General features: G+C 43.0%; 1 protein-coding gene across 2 annotated transcripts in view; it reads right to left on the bottom strand.

The window, feature by feature from the left end:
- The window catches only part of PDE1C (phosphodiesterase 1C), a gene marked incomplete at both ends in the record, with an annotated part of 402,224 nt that overhangs the window by 314,636 nt on the left and 62,246 nt on the right, over positions 1-25,342 (bottom strand). For both annotated transcript variants that reach the window (XM_080932609.1, XM_080932610.1), the window contains one exon: positions 3,634-3,684. In XM_080932609.1, the coding sequence (XP_080788735.1) occupies positions 3,634-3,684 (51 nt within the window). The remainder of the gene's footprint in view (positions 1-3,633; positions 3,685-25,342) is intronic.

Raw genomic sequence — 25,342 nt, 5'->3', positions numbered from 1 at the left:
TGTTATGTGTGAAGGTGTTTTGCCTGCATGTATCTCTCTTTAAGGCCGGATGATGGCATATGGTTCCACAAAACTAGAGTCTCAGACAGGTCTGAGGCACTACATGGGTTCTGGGATAACCCAGGTCCTCGGGAAGAATAACCAGTGCTTTCTCGACCACTAAGACATATCTCCAGTGTAAACCATTACTGCCTGAACTCAAGGAGGAGTTCTTCTCCCATCTTCTAGAATAGCAATGGAAACTTCAGAATAGAAGCGTCTGGCTATGTACATGTTGGGACCACTGTATCCTCTGCACTTCTCTGCAGTGCCCTGGGTCTCCTTCACAGCACTAGTCCAAAGGAACATGCAGCCTCTTGGCTCCTGGAGTGCAGAAGTACATCACAGCCCAGGCTTCTCCTGCCACTCTGTGGCTGGACCTGAACACTACACACGGCCATTATTCCCTGACTCAGAAAAGTGCTTTTGTTTTTTAGATTAGGAGTTAGAAAAGGGATTGAAGGAGCTGAAGGGGTTTGCAATCCCATAAGAACAGCAATACCAACCAACCAGAGCTCCCAGGGACTAAACCACTATCCAAAGAGTACACATGGATGGACCCATGGCTCCAGATGCATATGTAGCAGAGGATGGCTTGTTGGGCATCAGTGGGAGGAGAAGCCCTTGGTCCTGCCAAGGCTTGATGCCCCAGTGTAAGGGAATGTGAGGGTGGGAAGGTGGGAGAGGGTGAGTTGTGGGGGAGCACCCTCATAGAAGCAGGGGAAGGGGGATGGGATAGTTATGGAAGGGAAATTGGGAAAAGGGATAACATTTGAAATGTAAGTAAAATAAATTAAAGAAAAAAGAAAAGAAAAATGAAAAGAAAACACTTCCTCTACACACCAAGCCTTCTGATCCCTCCATACACAAGAGGGAATGGCCAGAAAAATGATGCTATGGCTTCAGCCTCAGGATGGCCACCCTCATGACAGGTGTTGTTCCCAAACTATGGACTTAGCACTACTATTTATAACAAACCAGTGATTGGGTAGATGCTCTGATTGAAGCCATATTGATTAAAAGTCAAAGCTAGAGCGTGAAATGAAGGGACAGACAGGATCTGAGGTCTCCCAGGACTGATCCCTTTTCCTGGCATTTCTCTGACCATCTGCCTGGGTCTACACCGTACAGCAAAGGCTACAGTTTGGCATTCCCTTGGATAACATACCCTAGCTGGTAGAAGCTGGGCTTTCACCTTGCTCTGTCTTGTAAAGAAAATTTGGAGAGTACAGTCCTTTGTCTTCCCAGCTCCAGAGTATCCTCCAGGTCCTCTCCTTCCTCCCATGATGAATACTTCTTCCCACCACTCTTCCAGCATGGTACATGAAGAGTTGGACATTCAACAGTGGCATGAGGAGAATATTCCTCCCTTTCTAATGTGACCCAAGTTCCCTTCACTACTACTTGCTACAAAGGAGGCATTACCAAATGTGCCTTCTGACTTTCTCTCAGGATACAGCATTCTGTTAAGACACGTCCTTTTCCTTCTGTTTTTGGGTTCATCTCATAAGAGTACTGCGAGTCTTTGTGTGTGTGTGTGTGTGTGTGTGTGTGTGTGTGTGTGTGTGTGTGTGTAGACTCCTCCCCCACACCCCCGGCATCCTCATTTATGTCTAGCTAATAAGCTGTCATGTGATATGTCACATTTCAAATCAGGCACATGGCTTAGAAGTTGTAGAAGTTACCTCCAGGTGAAATCACCCTTTCTGTCCATAAAGGGATTTACTGCTCCAGGTCTCATGGCTAGATGATTCAAGGACTTTCTTCTCTATCCACACCTATGGCAAGTGTCAGGACTCTCATTAAGGTAAATGCTGCAAATGGCACAATCCCCAGATCATCCATCTTACTGATTATTGCTCAAGAGACAAAAGTAAAAATAAAAGGGATCAAGACATATCTATCATGCTCATTGTAATAGTTATTTTGGAAATAATGGTTCCAGGTAGGAGGACAATGAAAAAATGGGCCTGGGAGAAGCGAGTGTTCATTGCAGTGTCTACAATGCGAGCACTTAGTTCTCTGTCATTAGCACACATCATTACAGTTCTATAAAAAAACATCTCTGGGAAATCAATCCTGAAATTTGAAATGTTCTGAAAAGCATGAGAAAGCAGAGTTTGGAGAAATCTCTATAAATAGTTTTAAACCTCTATAAATCATAGTTTTAACTTCATGTGCTAAGATCACTCTGGTCATTTCACACTCGGATCTTGTCAACCATACTCAGGGTTAAGTAATGATGGGATGTCAACATTTTTGAAGTTATTGCTTTTGTTTTTCAGATTAGAAATCCAGGGCCCAGAGAAGCGTAAATAAAATTAAAGAAAAAAAGTAAAGCAAAAATGGCATTGGAGTAGGGAAATCCCCTCCTATTTTTATTTAAGACACAATCATTTCTCAGCTTGAAGCGGAAGAGGTTTATAGAGCATTTCTACCACCCTTTGTTCTGACTCCAACATCTCCACAGTCTTCACTGGTACCTACTCACTCCAGGACATCCACAAATTTTCTATGTGACTTACTGATCACATGGGTATGGGAGCCTTTGAGGAGCTTTTCAAGGCCACTTTATTTTATAATCAAGATCTAGACAGATCTGGTGGGAAACAGAACCATATTCTGACTTGGGAATATTCCTGGGCCCAGGGAAAGTCACCAATCCATCTAAGTTGCAAAGTTTCACTATGACAGTGGTATATGTGCTCAGATCCACAGTGGGTTGTGGTGACATTTTATATGTGGACAAGCCTAGAAGCTGCAAGCTTCCTCACTTCAGCACCACCAAATCTTGTCCATCCTTGTCCTGTACTCAGGGGATGCTCCTCACACAGTGCCTCTCAAAGTACTGTGACAAGAGTCAACTAGGGATTTGTTAAAATGCAGGCCCTAGTTCAAGAGGTTTGGAGTAAGAGTCTGGAGGCTCTGTATCTCTCAAAAGCAAGGATGAGACTTGTTCTACTACTCTGGAAATCAGGCTTCCATGAGCAAAGTCCTAGAGTTCAGCTTGGAGACCAGAGGTCTCAGGACTAAAAAGCCCATAGCCAAGAGTACCTTGCATGGGATGGGGCTGAAGTGTAATATTAACTAGCAAGAGACATTCTATATTACTGTTTGAATAACACCTAACAGAATTATAGAAGTTGTACTGGCTGGTTTTGTGTCAACTTGACACAAGCTGGAGTTATCTCAGAGAAAGAAACCTCAGCTGAGGAAATGCCTCCATGAGATCCAGCTGTAAGGCATTTTCTCAACTAGTGATCAAGGGGGAGGGCCCAGCCCATTGTGGGTGGAGCCATCCCTGTGCTGGTAGACCTGGTTCTTTAAGAAACCAGGGGAAGCAAGCCAGTAAATAACATTCCCTCCGTGGCCTCTGCATCAGCTCCTGCTTCCTGACCTGCTTGAGTTCCAGTCCTGACTTCCTTTATTGATGAACAGCAATGTGGAAGTGTAAGCTGAATAAACCCTTTTCTCCCCAACTTGCTTCTTGGTCATGATGTTTGTGCAGGAATAGAAACCCTGACTAAGACAGAGGTGAAGCACATGAGCAAAGGCCTCTAGCAAACATGTTCTACTGAAACAAGGTTTACTCACGGGAGAAGCGGGCAAGTGGTCTGGCATTCTTGTCTCCTGCTTCATTTGCAACTGGGGGGAAAAACAGAGGACACAGTTAAGAACAAGGCACGGCAAAGGGAACCAATAAACATCTCACCCAAAAACTTCACATGTCTATTGCCAGTGCTATTTATGGATTAACCCCCACAATCTGAAAGTAAAGCCCTATAGAAGTCTAACTGGTGCCCAACTAGAAACTATTCCCTTACTTACTACCATTCATGATGCTTGAAGGTGCTCTGCACACTGCTGGAAGAGCAGGGTAGTATCACCCAGCTACAAACCCCAAAACCCTTGTAAGAGATGTTTCTTCTTGCAGTAGATGGTCATTAACAAAGCGATTCACAATAGGACAATGTGAAGACAGTAAGAGACCTTAGAGCACTCAGCCCCAAACCCAATGTCTTCATCAAACCCCTCCCTCAAGGGACCTATATGGAAGAGGAGACGGAAAGATTTTAAGAGCTGGGGGTGGTGGATGATGCCAAGAATACAGCATCTTCCAGACAAAACAGCACTACCACACATATGAACACACATATGTTCTGAGACATGTGCATAAGACCTGCACAAATTCCAGACAGACAAAATCCTCAGCCCAGAGAAGTGAAACTGGACACAAGTCCCTCCCTAACCAAGAAGCTATTTGCAAGTGGTACCTGTCTGGAGATGAAGAATCGGTTTTATGTAATGAATACTGGCTTCATGCTGAGGAGTTGTTAACTGAAACAAAACAGACTCCAAGACTTCACCAGCAACATCTGAAAGAGGCTGGTGCCTTGATTACCTTTATTTAAACATCTGAATAAAACTTGCAAGGACTAGAACAACCTCAGCCTAGCAGGTTTAGAGAGGTTAACCCTACTGCATCTAACAGATTACCACAGAATCGGTCATCCCCGTGCCCCAAGCTTCCTTTGAGAGGTTGTCCCCCAACATTTTAATCCACACTAAGCTGCTAAAACAGAGTCTGTTCTCAGATCCGAGGTGGGCACCTCAGAAGATAATGGCAAAGTTGGGCTTTGTTAAAACTGACATTCTGTATGTTAACAAATAGGAGAGTCCACCAAGGGAGGCTTGAGGAAGCTGTTCAGAAAACTTCTCTGGAAAACCCGAGAAGAAAGCCCCAAGGGTGATTTTACTTCCTCTAGCTCCTCTCCATAGTTTATAACCAAGTTCACAGAGCCACAGTCACCACGCCTGCAATTTACATCCCCATCACATCAGAACAATAAGGTACCTAGTATCCGGCAGACATGTGGATCTCACTTGCCTTTTAGTTTATTTTTTTAATTTTCTGTGCATGTGCATGTGTATGCATGTGTCACAGTGTGTGCAAGTATGTGCACGCATGTGTTAAGCGTGTGCAAGTATGTATACAAGTGAGCATCTGTGTGTGTGTGTGTGTGTGTGTGTGTGTGTGTGTGAATGCAGCTGTACACGAGACACAGCACATGTGGAGGTCAGAGGATAACCTCATATAGCTTTCCTTACCTTCCTCCTTGTTTGAGAGAGGGTCTGTTATTTTCCCTGTGTATGCCAAGAGAGCTGGCCCCCGAGCTCCATGGATTCGCCTGTGTCTACTGTCCGTCTCCTCATAGATACACTCAGCTTATGAAGGCTCCTGCTAGGCAGCTAGCCCTTTCAAGTTCTGGGGATTTGATCTCAGGTCCTCACACCTGGTGGCCCTGTAGGTACTTTTCCACACTTTGCCATCTTCCAGCCATTGCTGAATTTAAATACCCTTTTTAGTCCCATTTCAGATTGATATGTGTTGTTTTGTAGATCCATGAAAAACAGATATAACTATTAGTGATCTGCTGACATGACACACAGGCCGACCCACAATAGGATCCTGTTCGTTCTAGATTAGGAGAGCAAGGAAGAGCATCAGCAGGCAGAATAGGAGCGATTGCTAATGCAATTGCAAATGAAATTCACATAGCAGGACATGAGAACATAGCTTCCTGAACTCACGCATCATTTTGCAAATGATGAAAGGAGTCACGGTTTTCTCTAGGTGCACAAAGGTAAACCATTTAAAATTGACAGTATTTGTACATTCAGCCTCAGTCTCTTGTTTCTGGCTTTGGAATCCTCCCCTGGGATTATCCATGTTTTCATCATTATACATAATGACCAGCAGGCGGCGCTGCTATTGCACACATAACACAACATTTCAACAATAGAAGCTGAATCACAGCATCCATACACTATAAAGGACACTTATAAAGGAAAAAGAGTCTCACCCCAGAAAAGGGCCCAGGGCTCTATTAGCATTCTACATCACACATACACACACACACACACACACACACACACACACACACACACACGCATGCACGCACGCACACATGTGCCATCTAAGGCTTCTGGCAAACCCACTACTGAACATACTCCCTTTCCCTCCTCCAGGCCAAGGGTCCAAGGCAGGGCAGTGCAGTTGCCTAACTACTGGAGAACTCCTAGCCACACTTCAGCCCCTTACATGAACCTGATTGGAGCTAGACCTGAAAAACACTGGCTTTGTGAGCACTTGACAAACTTGCCAATTCTCTAAAGCTTTCTAGAAAAATAGTCATGTTATATCAAGAAGAAAAAGAGCTGGAGGGAGAAGGAAGGAGGAGCTGCCTAGTTATGTGCTTCTCCAGGTCTTGGGTTCTAGTTGTTTCCTCTTAAGACACTGCATCCTTCTTGGAAAATAACTGGAACAGAGTGTTCTTTTATTAACATTTACTGAAGAAGCTGATGGGCTACATTTAGAGCAGGATTGCCAAGACCACCGCAATGGCTGTGAAGATAAGCCTGCACCTCACTGCTAGCCTTGGGAAGGCACATTCTCCCAGGGTTGCTATTTCAGACCAAGTCTTGGAACTCCCCTCCCAGCTATCCTAGACAAGAATGGGAATTGCTGACCCAGATCCAAGTTAAGCCAGAAGAGGCAGGCATCAAAATCTAGGCCATTGTAGTACCAGGAGAGTAGCTTCCACCCAGAAATAATATGATAGCCCAGAATGACTGTCCTCTGAGAAGTGCAGGCACCATTCCCCCCGACTGAATGGTTTCTAGTGATAGCCTACAAGATATGAGCCCACTCACTTGGCCTGGAATCAAAGCCCTGGCACTAAATTGATGTTCCACTGTGGTGTTAGTCAGCTTTCTATAAGAACTGCCTGAGGTAATTCATTTACAAAGTATAGACCTGTTGTTGTATTTTTTCTTTCATTCTTGAGACTTCAGTCCATAATCCAGTGGACCCATTGCTTATCTGCCTCTAGTACCAGATGATATTGATAGAAAGTCTTAGCAAAGCACAACTAAGTCACCCCATTACCAAGAAGCAAGGGAGATGTGGAAGGGTTGGCAGCCTACAGTCCCTTCAAGAGCATACTGGATAGCCAGTAGGGTCCACCTTACAGTCTCACCCTCCCCAGTAGAGCCACCTTTAGCACAAGGTCTTAAGCACATTGGCTTTTGCAGTACGTTTCCAAACTGCACAGATCACAGTTCCCACAGCATCTTTCAGCTCCACACCCTTCCAGGCTCCCGTGCAGACATTCCTCCTAGGCCTTCCCCAGGCTGACCCCTGCTTGTCTTTCAAACTGAGGCATGGCTTTGCATTTCCCTCATACATCCTATCAATGACTGCCTGTGTTTCACTTCATTCCCCTTCCAAGCACAGCTCTCCCAACTTCAGCAGACATGGAACTGCCTCGAAGGTTTGCTGGAATCCAGATTACAAATGCAGGGTTCAAATGCAGTGAGTATGGCATGTATCCACAGAAATGTATTGCTGAGAAACTCCCAGATGTCACCGTGGCTACTGCTCAGGTTTCAATTTTTTTCAGAGTAGCTGGCACAAGTTGTAACCTGCTCCCATCCAATGCAAGAACGTTAACATTTAATTCTCACATTTCTGTTTTGGTTTTTTTTTTTTTTGTTTTGTTTTGTTTTTGTTTGTTTGTTTATTTTTTTGACCAATGGCAGCCACTCTGCTCAGTTGATGCTTCCAGAACTAATGTACAATGAGTGGACACAAATGCCACAGACAGCATCTGGACCAGTCATCCCAGACTGCCTTCCAGACAGTCCAGATGCAAGACTGATTCATTTGAACCTCCATGTTTGTAGGTTTTAAAAAACTGCTTGCCAGCACTGATTAAGTTGCAATTCCAAATATAGATGAATGCTACCAGTTTCTTTAGGGATACAAGATCCCAGACCCACACACAAATGGACAACCCCCCCCCCCCGTGGATGGCTCTGCCTTCTGTCTGAGATGCGGCTCTTTTCTTGCTGTCACTCCAATTTACATGCTGCCCTCATGGTCCAGAGATTGGTGTCAACAGGACCGTGTCAAGGGCTTAAAGAAAGGAACAACACTACACCAGAGAAGGGTACTGTAAAGAGCCATCATGCCTGGCTTGACTAAGCCCTTCTCTTTCGAGACCATATTCTTTCAGGCACTGTTGAGAGGCCATTGGCTCCAGCTTGGACACAATCAACTTCCTCCCACCTGCACAAGAACCTACACACATTATTCTGCATTACATGCACACACATATACCACACAGACACACATTACACACACACATATATATTCACATACCACATTTACACACACACAGCACACACATACACACACAAACCACACAAATAATATATACATATACACATACATACCACATACATGCACGCTCACATATACAATACATATACACACAAACCACACACTTGCATACACACACAATACACACACAAGCACAAACCACATGCATGTACATGTATATACCACATATACACACTCACACACACATACATATATATGCACATACCATACACACACATACACAATATACTCACACACATAATACATTCAAACCATACACATACACATATCATACATATCAGACACAATACATACACAATATACAATATACACACAGTATATACACAAGCCACATACATATACATATCACACACGTTTTAGTTCTGGACCTAAGACCAGCCTTTAGATTTGCTACTTGAATTCTAAGAACACTACCCCCCATTAAACCAAAGAAATATGGCTCTGCTCTGCCCACGAAGTTGTCCTAAATACTGAACATTGGTGAACGGTACCCAGGTAGAATATTGGAATCACTTGGGGAACTTTTCAAATTCCTTGTGCCCAGACAACATCTTAGATCAATTAAACAGTGCTTTGAAAGAGAAGCCACCACTTCCTACATTTTTACTGAAGTAAAATTCACAAAGCACATGTCTCGGAATCTTCGAAACTAGCAGCCCATTCTGTTCTTCTAAAGATGCTGCTGTTTTTATGTTACATCAAGGGCCTCTGCTTAAGTAAAATTCGGTTGCTAAGGCTGCGGACATGATGTCTGTGAGAATTAACTGGCATCTTCTCATTGTATCAGAATCTTCTCATAGTGTAGAACTATTGAAAAGAGGATTAGGCTCACACTGCTGCCAAGTCAGTATGCATATCATGTGTCCGGAGCATTGCCTGGGGGCTGGGCCACAGAACTTGCCTCTTAAAGAGATACAACAACCTCAACAGACAGGCCAGTTGGGTAGATCTCTTCATTTATGACTATACAAGTATAGTCAGTGGGAAACCAACTTGATAATCACACTGATCCACGGAAGCAGAGTCCCACCAAACAAGGATGGGACTCCAGGTTTTAAACAAGTACATTAGAAAGCACGTTGTGTGTGCTACTAAGAAACCTCAGAGGCAGCATTCTAAAATCATGTTAACCTTTATCTCTGGCATGTTTGCTACATGGTTCCTCTAAAATAAATAAATCAATAAAATGGCCTAAAAAATTATCAAAGTAAGGACTGTCCCAGGAGATCCAGGCTAGTGAGATGACAGGAAAATTAACTCCAAATACCAAAGAAGACTTTGATGTCTCAGCTAAGCCATAAACAATCCAAGCCATTCAGAACAGCAGTGAATACAAGGAAAGCTTGGGGAATCCTAACAGTTGTGGCAGTAAACCAGGCAGGTGCACACTGCTTTGTAACCAAAACCAGAACCCAAAACACTGCCACCCTTGTTTGGAAAGCCCTGCCACCTGGCTAAGTGTAAATGCAGCTGAAATACTGGCTACAGAGGAAACCACACAGTGAGTAGCAGCCCTGACTGCCTGTGGGAGCATAAACCCAGGCCTGCTGTTTGCCTCAAGCTCCAGGTGAGCCCACTTGGGAAGCCTCCTACATGGAAGGCTCCCAGAAAAGAGAGATTTAAATGAATGTCCAGGTACCTTCGCTAAGTACCAGCATCAGACAAATACGATGGCATGTTGGGAGAGAGTCTTTCAAAACCACTGCTCACTGCCTTGATTAGATGGTGCTTTCTAAGTAGAGGCTTCCTTGACTGCCTCTCATTCCCTGCCCCTTTAACCTTTCTAGCGTTATTCCCTCCAGAGGCACTAATCGCTATGTGTAAGGCTTATTGTCTTTCTCCTTCCATTTTAATCCGAGGCAAACATAAGCATCCTCTGCTGAATGGAGCAAAAACCTATTCTACTCAGTGCCTAAGGCCTGTGAACAATATTTATTTGATTAACAGTGGTTAGACTCCAACGGTGCCCCATGCAGAATGTGGCTAAGGCCATGAATATTTGGAAAAGCACAGGAGGACAGAAAGACACAAAGACATCTATATCCTTAAATTCATGTAAGTGTTCTAAGGATTCATTCATTGTTTCAGAAGTGTTTATCAAGCATTGAATGAATAGCAGTCTCCAGATAAATGGGTACAGGAGCCCATGGTCCCTGCTTTCACGTTAAATAGGAATTCCATTCAGAAAGGGTGGGTAGTTTTTCCAAGACCACACAGTTGTGCAGCACAAACTCCATCCAAATTTGTCTGGTGTCAAATCTCATGTCTTTCCACACTGCCTCTTTGCCTTCAAAAGGGAAAAAGAGTACCCTGATCTGATAGCCATTAGACTGCCATCCTAGCAACTCAGTGGGCTGAGGCAAGGCCTGGGTAACTTAGTGACACTCTGTTCTTGTTCTCAAAATAATTCTTTTAATTTGGAGGACAAGGTCTTAATAATATAGCTTAGTGGTAAAGCACTTACCTAACATGCACAGAGTCTAGTACTAACAATGCAAAGAATGATGAGAGAAAGAATACCTAGGGAAGGGTACACTCATAGAAGAGCCAAGCTACAGACTGTTCTTCTCTGTTGTCCTGAGCCCCACTGAAAGGCAAGTAAGTAGCAGACAGAAGAGTAAGGAAGGCCACCCACCTGGTACCTGATACCTGAGACATGCCCAGGAGATTATCAGTAGGCACATCATGTTCACTGAGATGAACAGGGTGACCAAGACCCATTCCAACAGTATTGATAACCAAGAGGTGCTTCCTACAAAAATCCCAACTCCCAGATGTCTCTAAAACACTAGAATAATTCTTCCATAGTAGAAAAAAAAAAAAAAAAAACAGAGAAAAGAAGCAAGAGTTAGATCCATCTGAGCTTGAACCAGTAGCGAGTTCACTCCATTTCATTGGTGAAGAAAGTGTCACGGCAAGAAAAGTTATGTCTTGTACGAAACCAGATCAATCGAAGCTGAGAATAAGATATAATGCCCATGTCGGCTGCTCCAACTCCTGCCAAGAATTCTTGAAGAAGAGAATGTGCTGTGCCCATCCCTCAGAGACCCGATACCATCATTTTTCAGGTGCAATCAGAAAGTTTGTTTTAGCTCCTTTTGCCCCACATGGTTTAAATAATATTAATACTTGACCAACCTGGAGTCTCCACTCTGACAAATGATAGCTGAACATAGTATTGGGGGAAAATTTCTGATGCACAGACAGAGCTTGGCGAGGCAGGTCTAACACTGACCAAAGCCTGCCATTGCTGGAGTGTGGAAGGTGAGTGGGAAATGGGAGCTGGGTAAACACAAAAGTCCCTGACAGGTTAAACTTAGCATAAAGAATATGACCATAAGTGGGTAACTGCCTTTATAAAATATATTTTCATGCTTGTTTAAAGTAGGATATGCTATGTGATGTAACTAATTTAGTTTGTTATCTCTTTTTTTTTTTTCTCAATAAATTCTCCTGTGACTTTTTTGCTATTATTTCCCCGTTTTTCAGATATGAGTCTTTGAGATCAAGACTGCCTGTGGTAAAATAACTAGTAATGGTAATGGAGATCTCAAAAATTAATTCAGTATTATCTTATACCAGACCAGTGAGTCACGATAACCATTACTGTTCAACACCCAATGATAATGGGCCTTGCTGATGCACAACTGAGGCTGACAAGAATACACCTCTACTCTACCTCAAGTTAAAAGCATGGCACAGGAGGGCCCTATGTTTACCTGTCCCCTACAGAAGCAAACCTTAGGCAGCGTACTGCAGTCTCTGCCCAAAAACACAAGGACATCACAACATGAGATTCCTCACACTGCTGCATTGAAGACTTCTGGGTATCGCCTCATTATACCCCCAGGACAATTTGGCTGTCAAGCCAACTCAGCCTCCTGTATAAAAGAAAACCAATATGACCTTATGACTCATTAGGACTCATCATTTGAAAATGGCTGAGATGTTACACCTTCTAGAAGCTTCTTTCTGGGAGCAGTGGCCAAGCCTTTCAGATGTTAGGATGGCTTTTCTACATGCTCAGCTTAGGTTAAAATGAAATTCGAACAAGGAAAAATAAAAAAAAGTTTTTGCCAAGCTGAGAAGACTTGTCATTTGTTTTCGGGAAACTGAGTCATAGGGGAAGAACTGTGTGAGGTCTTTCTTCACTAGTTTGTTTCAGGTTTGCTTATGTATTTATGCCCTGCCATATTCTACAAATTGTATTTTGTTGCCTTTGTTCTATGTACCAGTCCCTTATAGAACGAGGTAAAGTGTTAATGAAAAGTGAAAAGTGACTTAGTTTGACCAGTTCTTTGCACCCTTTCCTTGACTGTTCTAAGTTGTCTTACATAGTAGACACACATGGCTCTGATACTCACATCCAGCAATTAGTTACCCTGTTTCATCTTCCTGAATGCCCTTCACCTGAATTGTGCTAGATATGACTTTGGATACAACCCATTTGAGACCCAAGATCTGGTCTTCCTACACTATCCTACAAGCTACTGTATGAAGTGTTCAGCATTTCTGGGTAAAACACCCAACCACACAACCAGAACTTGACTTAAGGAAACCTAAGACCTCACTGGCAAAAATCTATTATTAATACTATTACTATTAATGTTATCCAAATAATCAAGTGTTAAGGATCCCTGTGGCATACAATGAGTTGTTCTAGAAAGCTTCCAGGAAGACAGATGCATGAGATTTTCAAAAGTGGAAAGGAAGATGGGGTTTCCTGGGAGATGAGGGGAGTGTATACATTCTGGGAGAGAAAGCAGAAGGAACACCAATTATATTGTAAATCATTCCTTTCATTGATCAGAAGAGCTTTGCACTGGAGAGTGGAAAAGCAAAATCACCCCCATGTGGAATTCACTTGCTGAAAACTTAATCCCAGCAGTGTTTGGGGTTGGGGAGTAATAGGAGATGAGATCACCTCGGTCAGAACACTCACGCTATGATTGATGTAATTGCCTAAGAGGTGTTAGGAACTCACTTGTATTTGCTGGCCCTTCAGTAATCTTAGAAGGTTCTCACTAGATGTTGGGCTTTTTAACATCTAGCGTTCAGAGTCAGGACTGAAGTAAATATTGTTTCATTGTAAATCACTTCAGTGCACAGCATTTTGTGATGGCAACAGAAGATGGACCAGCATAATGGGGAGCACAAAGATTTCTCTCATCACTCATGTCCTTGTTCTTCTCCTCACATGCAAGCTGTATATGCTAATGGGTGTAGAAATTCATCTGCAAGCACATCTGGGCACACACTAAGTCCGGTGCTGGTACATTAGTCCAGTAAGCCATCTCTGTAAAACACTGCTATCCAACATAGATAGAGGTTCTTGTGGTGACAGTCATAGGAACCCCATCCAGGTCTCCTGTCTGATTCCCTAGTGACCACCATCGACGAGAGAATGCAAGGATTGGATTGAATACATCTCCTATCATTCAAACACCCTAGTTACCAATCCAGGGAGTAGCCAGCCATTTGCAATTAATGAGAATACAAAATCTGAGGGGGCAGAAAACATGCTAATCTGGCTGTTCAAACTAATAGCTTATTAACCTGAACCCTGACGAAATATAAAAATCTAAAGAAGACAAAGAGGGACACTGGCACTTACTAATTTAAGATTCCATGCAAGCACTAGTAACAGGTCTCCCCCAGCAATTTCTATTTTATTTTCACACTATCTCTTGAGGTTAATAGTTGAGGGAGAGCTAAATGATTTGGTCTGACTAGGATTAGTGATTGGGAAGGCTGGGACTGGAATGTGGCTCTGCAGTAAGCTTCATTACAAACTACATGAAGAGTGGTTTGGTTCAATTAAGAATCGTGTGCTTGGATTTCCTATAACATCTCAAACAACTGGGCCTCCAGCTCCTCCTGAACTGCCTTTAAGGCTACCTGGAGTTGACCCTCTATCCCATAAAACAATTGTTTCAACCTCAGGAAACCCTTCTCCACAGTGAAATCTTCCTGCTGTTTCTCACTCAGTCTCTGACCCTCTTTCCTTCTGACAGCCTTTTTCAGAGTGGTTGGAAACTGTCATGTGCTCAAGCTTCTGAGCTGTTTCTTTTCTAACAGATGAACCCATCTGTCTATAATGAGACAAGAGTATCCCACTTCTTTACCAATGAAAGTCAAGTCACCTTGAATGTCTTGTTTTCAATAAGCAAATGCTATAAATACCACTCATTTTTCTGCCATGATCTTTATGTTAGGCTAATCCAAGTTTAACAATAGTCAGTCTTTTTCTGTGGGTTTCTTATTATCAGTGAAGTGCGCAGGGACCATCTTCTATATCATAGGTCAATAGCCTCTAAAATAGGCAGACTTGACCAAAGGACCATTCGTGAAACTTTTTAATACACAGCTCTATGTGTAAGGGTCTTCCTTTCTAATAAGCTCCTGTGTCATGCCTTAGGAAGATCATTATGACTCCTGAGGAGCTGAAGTACATAACCAACTTCAAGAAGGAAAAATTAAGTGTACAAAGAGTTCACTGGAAACCCCTGGACTTGGAAAGTGCATGCTATAGAATTCAATATTCAGTCCTGTCGGTTTACTTTAGCAATATTTTGAAGCTGGGAGAGCAATTTTATTAGAGTTTAAAAAAGGAAACTCCTAGAGTGCCAAGTCAAAGGTGGGGGAAGTGGAATCTCAGCTTCTATACAGAGGAGGAAGGTGAACAAAAAAGAAAAGCATGCTGTGTGACCTAAGCCAGCATGGATGGCAGTCACAAATGGACAAGCAGTCATATGGTGGAGAGAGAGCTTGGGAGAGAGTAAAGCATGCCTAGAAAAGTAATAGTAAGAAGAACAGGGCATGCTTTTCTGTGCAGTTGAGAACGGCAGACACTCAACTGTGTGGCTGCTGCTCTGTGAACAGCTGTCTATTCCAGCCATCTCATGAGAAAAAGAATTGTTATTAGCACAATGTTCAGAACCACCTAAGCGTGGATACTGATGTGTGTAAGCAGGAAAAATCACCTGAAGTAGTGGACGAGATGAACGGTGACACTCTCGCACTTCACACATATGAACAAAAAGAGCTAGGCTGCAAGATCACTGCCCCCTAAATAGGCCACCAGCAAGATAAAATTTCATGCACATGAGAAGACCTTCAGATCTGAAATTAGAACTCTATTTCACATGCTAGGACTAACCTTATGTGGCTCCATTTTGACTTCAGCTTCTTGGAAAACAAACCCTGAATTTGTGAGAACTAGTACATGTACACACACACACACACACACACACACACACACACAAACACACACACACATCACCCAGACATCAGCTCAGGCGTACACTGCCAGCAATATTATGCCCAGAAGCATAAATCACCACATCATTACCAACTGGCCATGGACTGACCAGATCAAACTGCATCAAACAAACAAAGCTGGGCACAGAATATCACGCCCTTGGGCAGGAACTCAGATGCCCAGTAGACAGAGCCTTCCTTGGCACAGTCATATCTTTTCATACTCTCCCTCCAGTCTAGCACAGGCTTGACACACATGAGTCACTAAGAAAAGGGACGCTGAATAGGAAGAGAAAGCCAGGCCCAGGCATAAAGACTCAGAGCCCTGGACAGAGATGCCCAATGTGACTGAGACTTTCATTCTCTATCCACAAGTCAAAGCTTTCCTAGGGGACAATTTTAGGCTTATTCTCAGCTTTGGCACTTTATCTTCTGGCCACATGGAAGATTATGGACCATCTGGGAGTCATAAACTAGAAGCAGGTATTTGGTTTGCAGGCAAGACACTTAAAAACAAAGAATACAAATTTGCTTGGAGAGACTCCCCCAGGGTATCATGAATCCCTATTGTTCATACTTTCTCTTACAAGCTATCTACTATAGATCAAAAAAAACAGGCATTAGGGCTCTTAAAACAAGCAGGCCACTCCCCCCATAAACCTGTTGTGCCCCAAGCTTTCCATCTATGTAAGTGGCACCATCCATCTTTTTCTCCCATTCCTGCCTAGAGGAGCTGACTGGGTATAATAGGATGTTACTCTTGCTTTCTTTTTCTTTGCCCCTCTACCTTTATTATAAATCAACTCTATCAAAACCACTCAATAAAATCCTTTCAAACCGAATCCAAGAACACATCAAAATGATCATTCACCACGGTCAAGTAGGCTTCATCCTGGGATGCAGGGATAGTTTAATATACAGAAATCCATCAATGTAATCTATCATATAAACAAACTCAAAGAAAAAGCCACATGGTCATCTCACTAGATGCTGAGAAAGCATTTGACAAAATTCAACACCCCTTCATGTTAAAAGTCTTGGGAAAAAACAGGAATCCAAGGCCCATACCTAAACATAATAAAAGCAATATATAGCAAACCAATAGCCAACATCAAACTTAACAGTGAGAAACTTGAATCAATCCCACTAAAATCAGGGACTCGACAAGGCTGCCCACTCTCCCCCTACCTATTCAACACAGTACTGGAAATCCTGGCTGGAGCTATTAGAAAGCAAAGAAAAATCAAAGAGATACAAATTAGAAAGGAAGAAGTAAAAAAAAAAATTACTGTTTGCAGATGACATGATAGTGTACTTAAATGACCCCAAAAATTCCACCAGAGAACTCCTACAGCTGATAAACCAGTTCAGCAAAGTGGCTGGATATAAAATTAACTCAAACAAATAAGTAGCCTTCCTCTACTTAAAGAACAAATATGTGGAGAAAGAAATTAGGGAAAAGATACCCTTCACAATCGTCATAAAACTATGAAATACCTTAGTGTGACTCTAACTAAGCAAGTGAAGGACCTGTATAATAAGAACTTCAAACCTCTAAAGACGAAAATCGAGGAAGATCCCAGAAAATGGAAACATCTCCCATGCTCATGGATTGGAAGGATCAACATTATAAAAATGGCCATCTTACCAGAAGCAATCTACAGATTCAATGCAATCCCCATCAAAATTCCAACCTAATTCTTCATAGAGTTGGAAAGAGCAATGCGCAATTTCATCTGGAATAACAAAATACCTAGAATAGCTAAATCCATCCTCAACAACAAGAAAACATCTGCGGGAATCACCATCCCTGACCTCAAGCTATATTACAAGGCAATTGTGTTAAAAACTGCATGGTGCTGGTACAGAGATAGGCGCATGGATCAATGGAATAGAATAGAAGATCCAGAAATGAGCCCTCACATATATGGTCACTTGATTTTTGACATAGGAGCTGTAAACATTCAATGGAAAAAGGACAGCCTATTCAACAAATGGTGTTGGTCCAACTGGCACTCAGCATGCAAAAGAATGAAAATAGACCCTTTCTTATCTCCTTGTACAAAGCTCAAGTGCAAGTGGATCAAAGATCTCCACATTAAACCAGGTACACTGACACCATTAGAAGAGAAACTAGGAAAAACCTTAGAACACATAGGCACAGAAGAAAATTTCCTGAACAGAATGCCAATGACTCGTGCTCTAAGGTCAAATATCGACAAATGGGACTTAATGAGATTGCAAAGTTTCTGTAAAGCTAAGGACACTGTCAAGAAAACAAAATGGCAACCAACAGATTGGAAAAAGATCTTTACCAACCCCACATTTGATAGAGGCCTAATATCCAAGGTATACAAAGAACTCAAGAAGTTAGACACCAGAGAATCAAACAACCCTATTAAAAATGGGGTACAGAGCTAAGCAAAAAGTTCTCAACTGAGGAATATCAAATGGCTGAGAAGTATCTAAGGAAGTGCTCAACACCCTTAGTCATCAGGGAAATGCAAATCAAAACAACCCTGAGATTCCACCTCACACCAGTCAGAATGGCTAAGATCAAAAATTCAGATGACAGCAGGTGCTAGTAAGGATTAGGAGAAAGAGGAACACTTCTCCACTGTTGGTGGGGTTGTAAACTGGTACAACCACTCTGGAAATCAGTCTGGCAATTCCTCAGAAAATTAGACATAGTACTGCCTGAAGATCTAATTATTCCACTCCTGGGCATATATCTCAGAGACACACCAACATATAACAAAGACACATGTACCACAATGTTCATAGCAGCCCTATATAATAGCCAGAAGCTGGAAAGAACCCAGATGTCCTTCAGTAGATGAATGGATACAAAAATTGTGGTATATTTACACAATGGAGTACTACTCACCTATCAGAAACAATGACTTTATGAAATTCTCAAGAAAATAGATGCATCTAGAGAATATCATCCTCAGTGAGGTAACCCAGTCACAAAAAAATAGACATAATATGCAGTCACTGATAATTGGATACTAACCCCAGAAAGCTCTGAACACCCCAGAAACAACTCACAGACTATATGAAGTTCAAGCAAAACAAAGGCCAAAAAAAAAGATGAAAAATTATTATGCTTAATCTTTATACACCAAGAACTTTGTCTATTTCCAGGTTACATCTTGTTTTACATGTACTTTATGCTCATTATAAGTAGTAAGATTTTAATACATACTATCAAACCTTTAAAAAAATTCAAGTACTGACAAAAATGTATTCATACACTTTTATGCAAAAATGCCTTTAAAATCTCTACATTTATCTTTGTTTTTTAAAATAAAGTTGTTCAATTAAAAAAACAAACAAACAAATAAATAAATCAACTCTATCAGAATGGCTTCACATGTTAAGTAGACTATCTCCCAGCCCTTCTTCTGGTTTGTCTCTTGGCCCCAGTTCAAGAGTTCCACTTCAGAGCTTACATGGAACACAGTGTCTCTGGTGTAGGCCTTCAGGACGTCTCACTAGGTTGGGCGAGGCCTCTGGACCGCTTCCTGCCCAGTGGCTCTCATCTTTCATCCTCCATTTGTCTGCTACTTCTCTAGGCTCTAGCCATACTGGTCAACCTTCCATCTCCCACATTTGCCAAATACAGCCTCCATTACTTCCTAGGGCAGTTGTGTAAGGTATTTCAGGAACGCTGGCCTCTCATACCAGTCCTACCCTGTGCCAGGCATCAGTCAAAGTGTGTGCTAAGTCTGACCCTTTTACCAGCATAATAGCCATACTATCAGGGGATAGTATGGCTATTAGCATTGTCACCTTCCCAATGAGCTAGCTGAGGAACAGAGACACCAGATGATCTGCTCAAAGCCACCGAGCTGGTAAATAGCTGGACTGGTTTGCAAGTGTAGATAGGGTAACACAGCATCTGGTTCTGGCTCTAGCAAGCTGCTGCTTCTTACAGTTCATACCTTGAATGGAAGCCTCCTCCTTCTTACTTTCTACGACTCAACTTAAACTGCCTGCATCCAGAAGACTGCTCTGACCACCCTCGGTCTCAGCCACCACCAGGTCTAGAACTAGCGTCTTTGCTTATTTGCCTATGTTCTTTTCTATTCTAATCATACAACCTGAGAATATATACTCCCTGGAGGCAGCTTCCTGCAGTCTTCCCCTCTACATCCCAAGAATTCACAAGAGTGCCTTGCACAGAGCCCCACCAAACAACTCTTAAGGCACCTCTTGCCGAAGTTTTGTGTTACTGCCTCACTGTTGCTTCTGGTTTTGCAGTCCTCCATTAGGTGCTATCCTGTGGGCTATAGACTCCCCCAAGCCTATTTAACGGGAAAGCCAAAGCCTGGGTGATAAATCCCTGCTAAAGGAAACCTCACCGTGCCTCCCAACTTTGTCCCCAAATCTTTGACCTTGACCTCACATGCCTGCAGGCTGTCCTGAGCTGTTTTTCCCTGAAACATGCCTTATTCTAGCCCTTCCTTTTGCCTTCCTGCTGTCTTCAGCTTCCCTAGCTAACAAATGCCAGCACCTGAGTCCAAATGTAGTTACATCAGAAGAAAGAATTCTGCTGTGATTGTTCTCCTATCCTTTGAAGCCACCCCCCCCACTGGATACTCTCTGTATTTACATTTCAAATGTTATTCTCTCCCCACCCACTCCTCTTCTCATCCCCCCTTCCCCTCCACTTGTCTCCATGAAGGTGCTCACTCTCCCAGTCACCCTCTCCACCTTAGTGCCTTGGCATTCCCCTACATTGCAAAGACTGGACCAAAGGCCTCTTCTCCCATTGATGCCAGACAATGTTATCTTCTTCTACATATGCAGATGAAGCCATGGGCCTCTCCCTGTGTTCTCAATGGTTGGTGTTTTAATTCATGGAAATTGTGGAGGGTTTGGTTGGTTGATAATGTTGTTCTTCCCGTGGGGTTGCAAACCCTTTCAGCTCCTTGAGTTTTTTCCTTAGCACCTTCATTGGGGTCCCAGGGTTCAGTCTAATGATTAGCTGCAAGCATGCTTGGCTATGTCTGTATAACTCTGGTAGAGCACGCCTGAGGAGACATTCATATTTGGTTCCTGCAGGTTAGTACTTCTTGGCATTAGCAATAGTGCTTGGGTTTGGTGACTACATATGGGGTGGATCCCAAGGCAAGGCAGCCTCTGAATGACTTTTTCTGTTATGAGACGGTTTGTATGATTTATCTGATCCTTATTTAACTTTGGTATCTGGTATTTGCCTATAAATTTGTCTACTTCCTCTAGATTTTCCAGCTGTGTTAATTATAGGCTTTTGTAGTAAGATCTGATGATTTCTTGAATTTCCTCAGCTTCTGTTGTTATGTTTCCCCTTTCATTTCTGATTTTGTTAATTTGAATACTCTTTCTGTGCCCTCTAGTTAGTCTGGCTAAGGGTTTATCGATCTTGTTGATTTTCTCAAAGAACCAGCTCTTGCTTTTGCTGATTCTTTGTATAGATCATTTTGTTTCTATTTGGTTGATTTCTGCTGTGAGTTTTGATTTCCTACCATCTAGTAATGGAAAGACTGTACTTCAGAGTCAGATAACCAAACTTAGAGTCCTGGTTCCTCCACTGAATCTCCTCTGTGGTTTTCCTCCTTTGCATATAAAATTAAATCATGATACTTCCCTATCAGGGAGGTGAACCACAGATGGAAAAAAATGAGAACTCTAGGCATCACTACACATTCAGTTTGATGATTCACTCAGGAAAAGATGTGTGTCACATGTGTTTTATGATCATAGGAACCCTTTCAGAGCACTATCACATCTTCACCACAGATCGAATCGCATATATGACACACAAACCTCAGTGACCGTACAAAGTGACCATGCAAAGTGGGTGCAAAGTGCCCTAGATTCTAGTTCCAGGGGCATCCAGGACCCAGCAAGTCCAGCCCTGTTATTTCTGTCTTATTATTAACATGGGGAAAATTAAGAATTGGCTGGTTCATTTTATGTCAATTTGACACGGGCTAGCCTTATTTTGGAAGAGGAAAGCCCAGTTGAGAAAATGTGCATCAGAATGGCCTATAGACATGCCAGTGGTACATTTAAAAGTTGATGATCCTAGAGCATATGGCACCACACCCAGGTCCTGGATAGTATAGGAAAGCAGACTGAGCAAATAAAGAGGAACAAGCCTGTAAGCAGCATTCCTCCATGGCCTCTGCTTCTCCCGACTCCAGGTGTCTGCCCTGTTTGAGTTCCTACTCTAGCTTTCCTCAGTGACAGATTGTGATATGGAATTGTAAGCTGAAATCTTTCCCCCCAGGTTACTCTTGTCTGTGATCTTAGCAATAGGTACTCTAACTAAGCCAGAGAGCATTGCCATCTACACATAGGCCGCCTGAGAAATAAGGCAAAGATGGTCTGCATGGCTGGCACCTATAACTTCATGTCACTAAAATTAACCAAGAATGAAAATGTTTAGGGAAATGTCACTCTTATCAAGGGAAGCAACCTGGACACAGGGACCTCCAGAGCCTCGCATCCAGTGATTCTCAAGTGCTCTGGCAATTTAATACAGCTCCTCACATTGTGGTGACCCAAACCTTTATAACTACCAATATCTGTGTTTTCTGATAGTCTCAGATGACCCTTGTGAAAGGGTTCTTTGAGCCGCAAAGGGATCCCAACCCACAGGGTGAGAATTGTTGCTCTAATTGGAATCAACTTTGCTCCTTAAAACCTTTTTTTTTTTCATTTTCAAGGAGGGAATGTGAGGTGTAAATGCTTGCTTTACATGTGTGCAGGCACATGTGTGAGTGAACTCACAGACCTGAGGTTGCTGACATAAACTCTCTTCTATCACTCTCTCACTTTATGTATGGAGACAGGGTCTGTCACTCAAACTGAAGGTTGCTGGTGTGGCTAACCAGCTTGTCCTGTGTAAGCATCCTGTGTGAGGTCTTCCATGCCCTCCTTCCCAGCCTGAAAGTTCAGATAGGCAAGGCCATCACACCTACCTGGCATTTACATGGGTTCTGAGGATGGAAAATCCAGCCCTAACACTTTCTGGGCAAGTGCTTTAACCAAGGAGGAGTCCATCTTCCTGGCCCCAACTTCATTATTTTTCCAAATTCGATGGAAATGCATTAGTTAGTATGCATTTGTAAAAGAGAAAGGCTGGGGGAATGGTCATTATAGAAGGCCTGAGGAAGAATATGACAGAGAGTGGGGGATAACATGCATCATTGTGCCTAATGAAGGATGAATGACAGCCACCAGAAGCCAAGGTGACAGATGCTACCATCCTCACTGTTACAGGCATGGCTGATCCCAAGCAAAGGAACCCCAGTGTCTCCCACAGAATGATAGCTGAGGCTATTCCAGACCATGGCTTTGGCCCAGAGTTGGGGGTGGAGTTTCCTCAGTGCTGCTTTGGAAATCCATCCACGGTAGATTGAAGCCTCGGGGAGCAGGTTTAGGAAGGAAGAGAAAACCCTTTGTCTCACTGAGCGCTGCATTCTGCCTCCACCTTGTTTGCCCTCTCTCTTCCCACACATAATGAGGAAAGCAGGCCTCCACCAAGGACAGCTCACAGTCCTTCAGCTCATTCTGGAGTACAACACTGACCTGTTGCCAGGCAAAGCCTCTCTCCAAAGGGTTTTGCAGTCTGAAGAGGGTATATGTGTGAAGAAAAAGATGGTCATTCTAGATTCAACTCAGTTCCATCAATAAACTTCCTAACCCAAAGCAACTTAGGGAAGAAAGGCTTATTGGCTCACAGTTCCAGATTACAATTCATCATGGTGGGCAAGTCAAAGCTGGAACTTAAGTATCAAATCTCTACTCAGGAGTAGAGTGAAACTAATGTACCCACAATGCCACTTGCTTCCAGCTTCCCCCTATCCTACATAGTTCAGCACCCTCTTCCTAGACAGTGGTGCATCCCATGATGTCTTCCCAAACTAATTAACAACACAATCCTCCACAGACATGGGCCCAGGCCAGTCTCATCTAGGTAATTCCTCAACTGAAGTTTCGTCTTTCTTCCAGCAAGTTGACATTTAAAACCGACTGCTGCAATGGTCAGAATTATGCTCACCAGATTGGAGAAGTGTCAGGGTGGTCAGAGGAACAAATTCCCTCTGGAAGCTACATCCGGACTATACCTGGTCCCTCTTTATATGTTCTCATCCCTCATTCTCATGAAAACTGTAAATGAATAAGAATGAATGGGATAGGCAGTTTGATGTATATCTTTTTAATGTGGACTCTGTAAGACAGGAATGTGTCTATCCTCATCAAACCCACATTCATAGCTTCTAGAACAAAGTTGGCATATAAGAAGCCCATGTGAATATACCATAAATAACTGTGTTTCTGCCACTGAACAGATACTTTAGGTAGGACTTTGTGGGGTAAATGTTATGTGACACCAACCTCCAATATGGCCCCCAGGAAACATGCCCCAGCTTGTAAAACTTCTCTCCCAAACCCAGATGGCCCTGCATAATTGACCAAACAATAGGAAATAATCAATGCACAACTCCTAAAACGCATTTGGACCATTTCTATTCTCACCTTTCTCTCTCTGATCACTTGCTCTCAAGCTCCAGGAAGCAATGCTAACAATCATCATAGCAACTGCTGAAACAGCTCTCTGGACTGTCCACCGGGTAATGAACTGAGACCTCCTGCCAAAGAGTAGCCATCGACAAGAGTGAGCCACTTAGGAATCAGGTCCTCTAGCCCCATCTAGCCTCATGTAACTGTTGAATGCTGCCCTTGGCATATAGTCAAAGTAGCAGACAGACCCTACAACAAAATCTTCTAAATAAGCAGCTCTCAGATTTCTGCCCCACAGGGACTACACAAAACTTTGTTCTAAGCCATTAGACTTTAACAGGAGAAACCCAACAGGAACAGACAACCTTTACTAAGGCCTTGACTTGAAGTAGTCACAAAGTTCCGGTGCAGGATGAACAGGAGAGTTAGTATCTATTCCAGTGCTGATGTCTTAAAGGCCTACAGACCTTTACCTCAGACCAAAAAAAAAAAAAAAAAAAAAAAAAATCTTCTCCTCAAAGCCAGTACCTGAAGTACCCAGGTACATTCTATGTGGTACAGAGTTAGGAATAGACACCCCAAGGACCCTTGTGGAACGCTCTTCAAGACACCTGTTCCAAACAAGAATTTCATTCAGCCTGTGTGGCTCTTCTTTTCTGGTCCCCAAACTCCTGGGCCTTCCTACTGCCTGGCAACCATGATGGCTCTCTGAGGCACAAATGATTGTCTGTGTCCCTAGGGCTCTCTCTTCCACTCTTCAGGGCAAGCAGAGGCCACATTCCAAGGCAGATTGGGAAGAACTCCTGAATTAACAGAAGATACTGGAGAAGGCTGGAGGATGGTCTCTCAAGCACCAGGCCTACCACAGAAGAACTCAGGCACAATCTGGGGCTCTGGCCCTGAGACTATATCCCAGAAGAAGAGGTTCTGGAAAAAGAATGGAAGTAACCATTTCCATGGTTAAGACTGTGCCTTTTCCAAATCTTCATTCTCACCACCATCCAGTGAGAAAGGCATCACTATCCTGATGAGTAACATAGAAACATAAAAAAAGTAAGCAAAGTCCCAAGGTATATAGACAACTACTGTGTACAACTAAGCAGGATTCTTCCCAACAACTGTGACATTACACTAGCCAAAGGGGAGGAACTAGGGTGTCAATATAACTTCCCAGTAGAAAGGGACTCTGAAAGAGTCTCTACATAATCCAAAAAGAACCTTCTTGAGCAGCTTGATTTGACCCCACAACTGTCTGACTCATAAGTCCTTACTTCTTCA

The sequence above is a fragment of the Micromys minutus genome (assembly GCF_963924665.1).
Source record: "Micromys minutus genome assembly, chromosome: 18".
NCBI lineage: Eukaryota > Metazoa > Chordata > Mammalia > Rodentia > Muridae > Micromys > Micromys minutus.
Note: the sequence above shows the minus strand (reverse complement) of the source record. Positions and strands in the feature narration are given on the sequence as shown.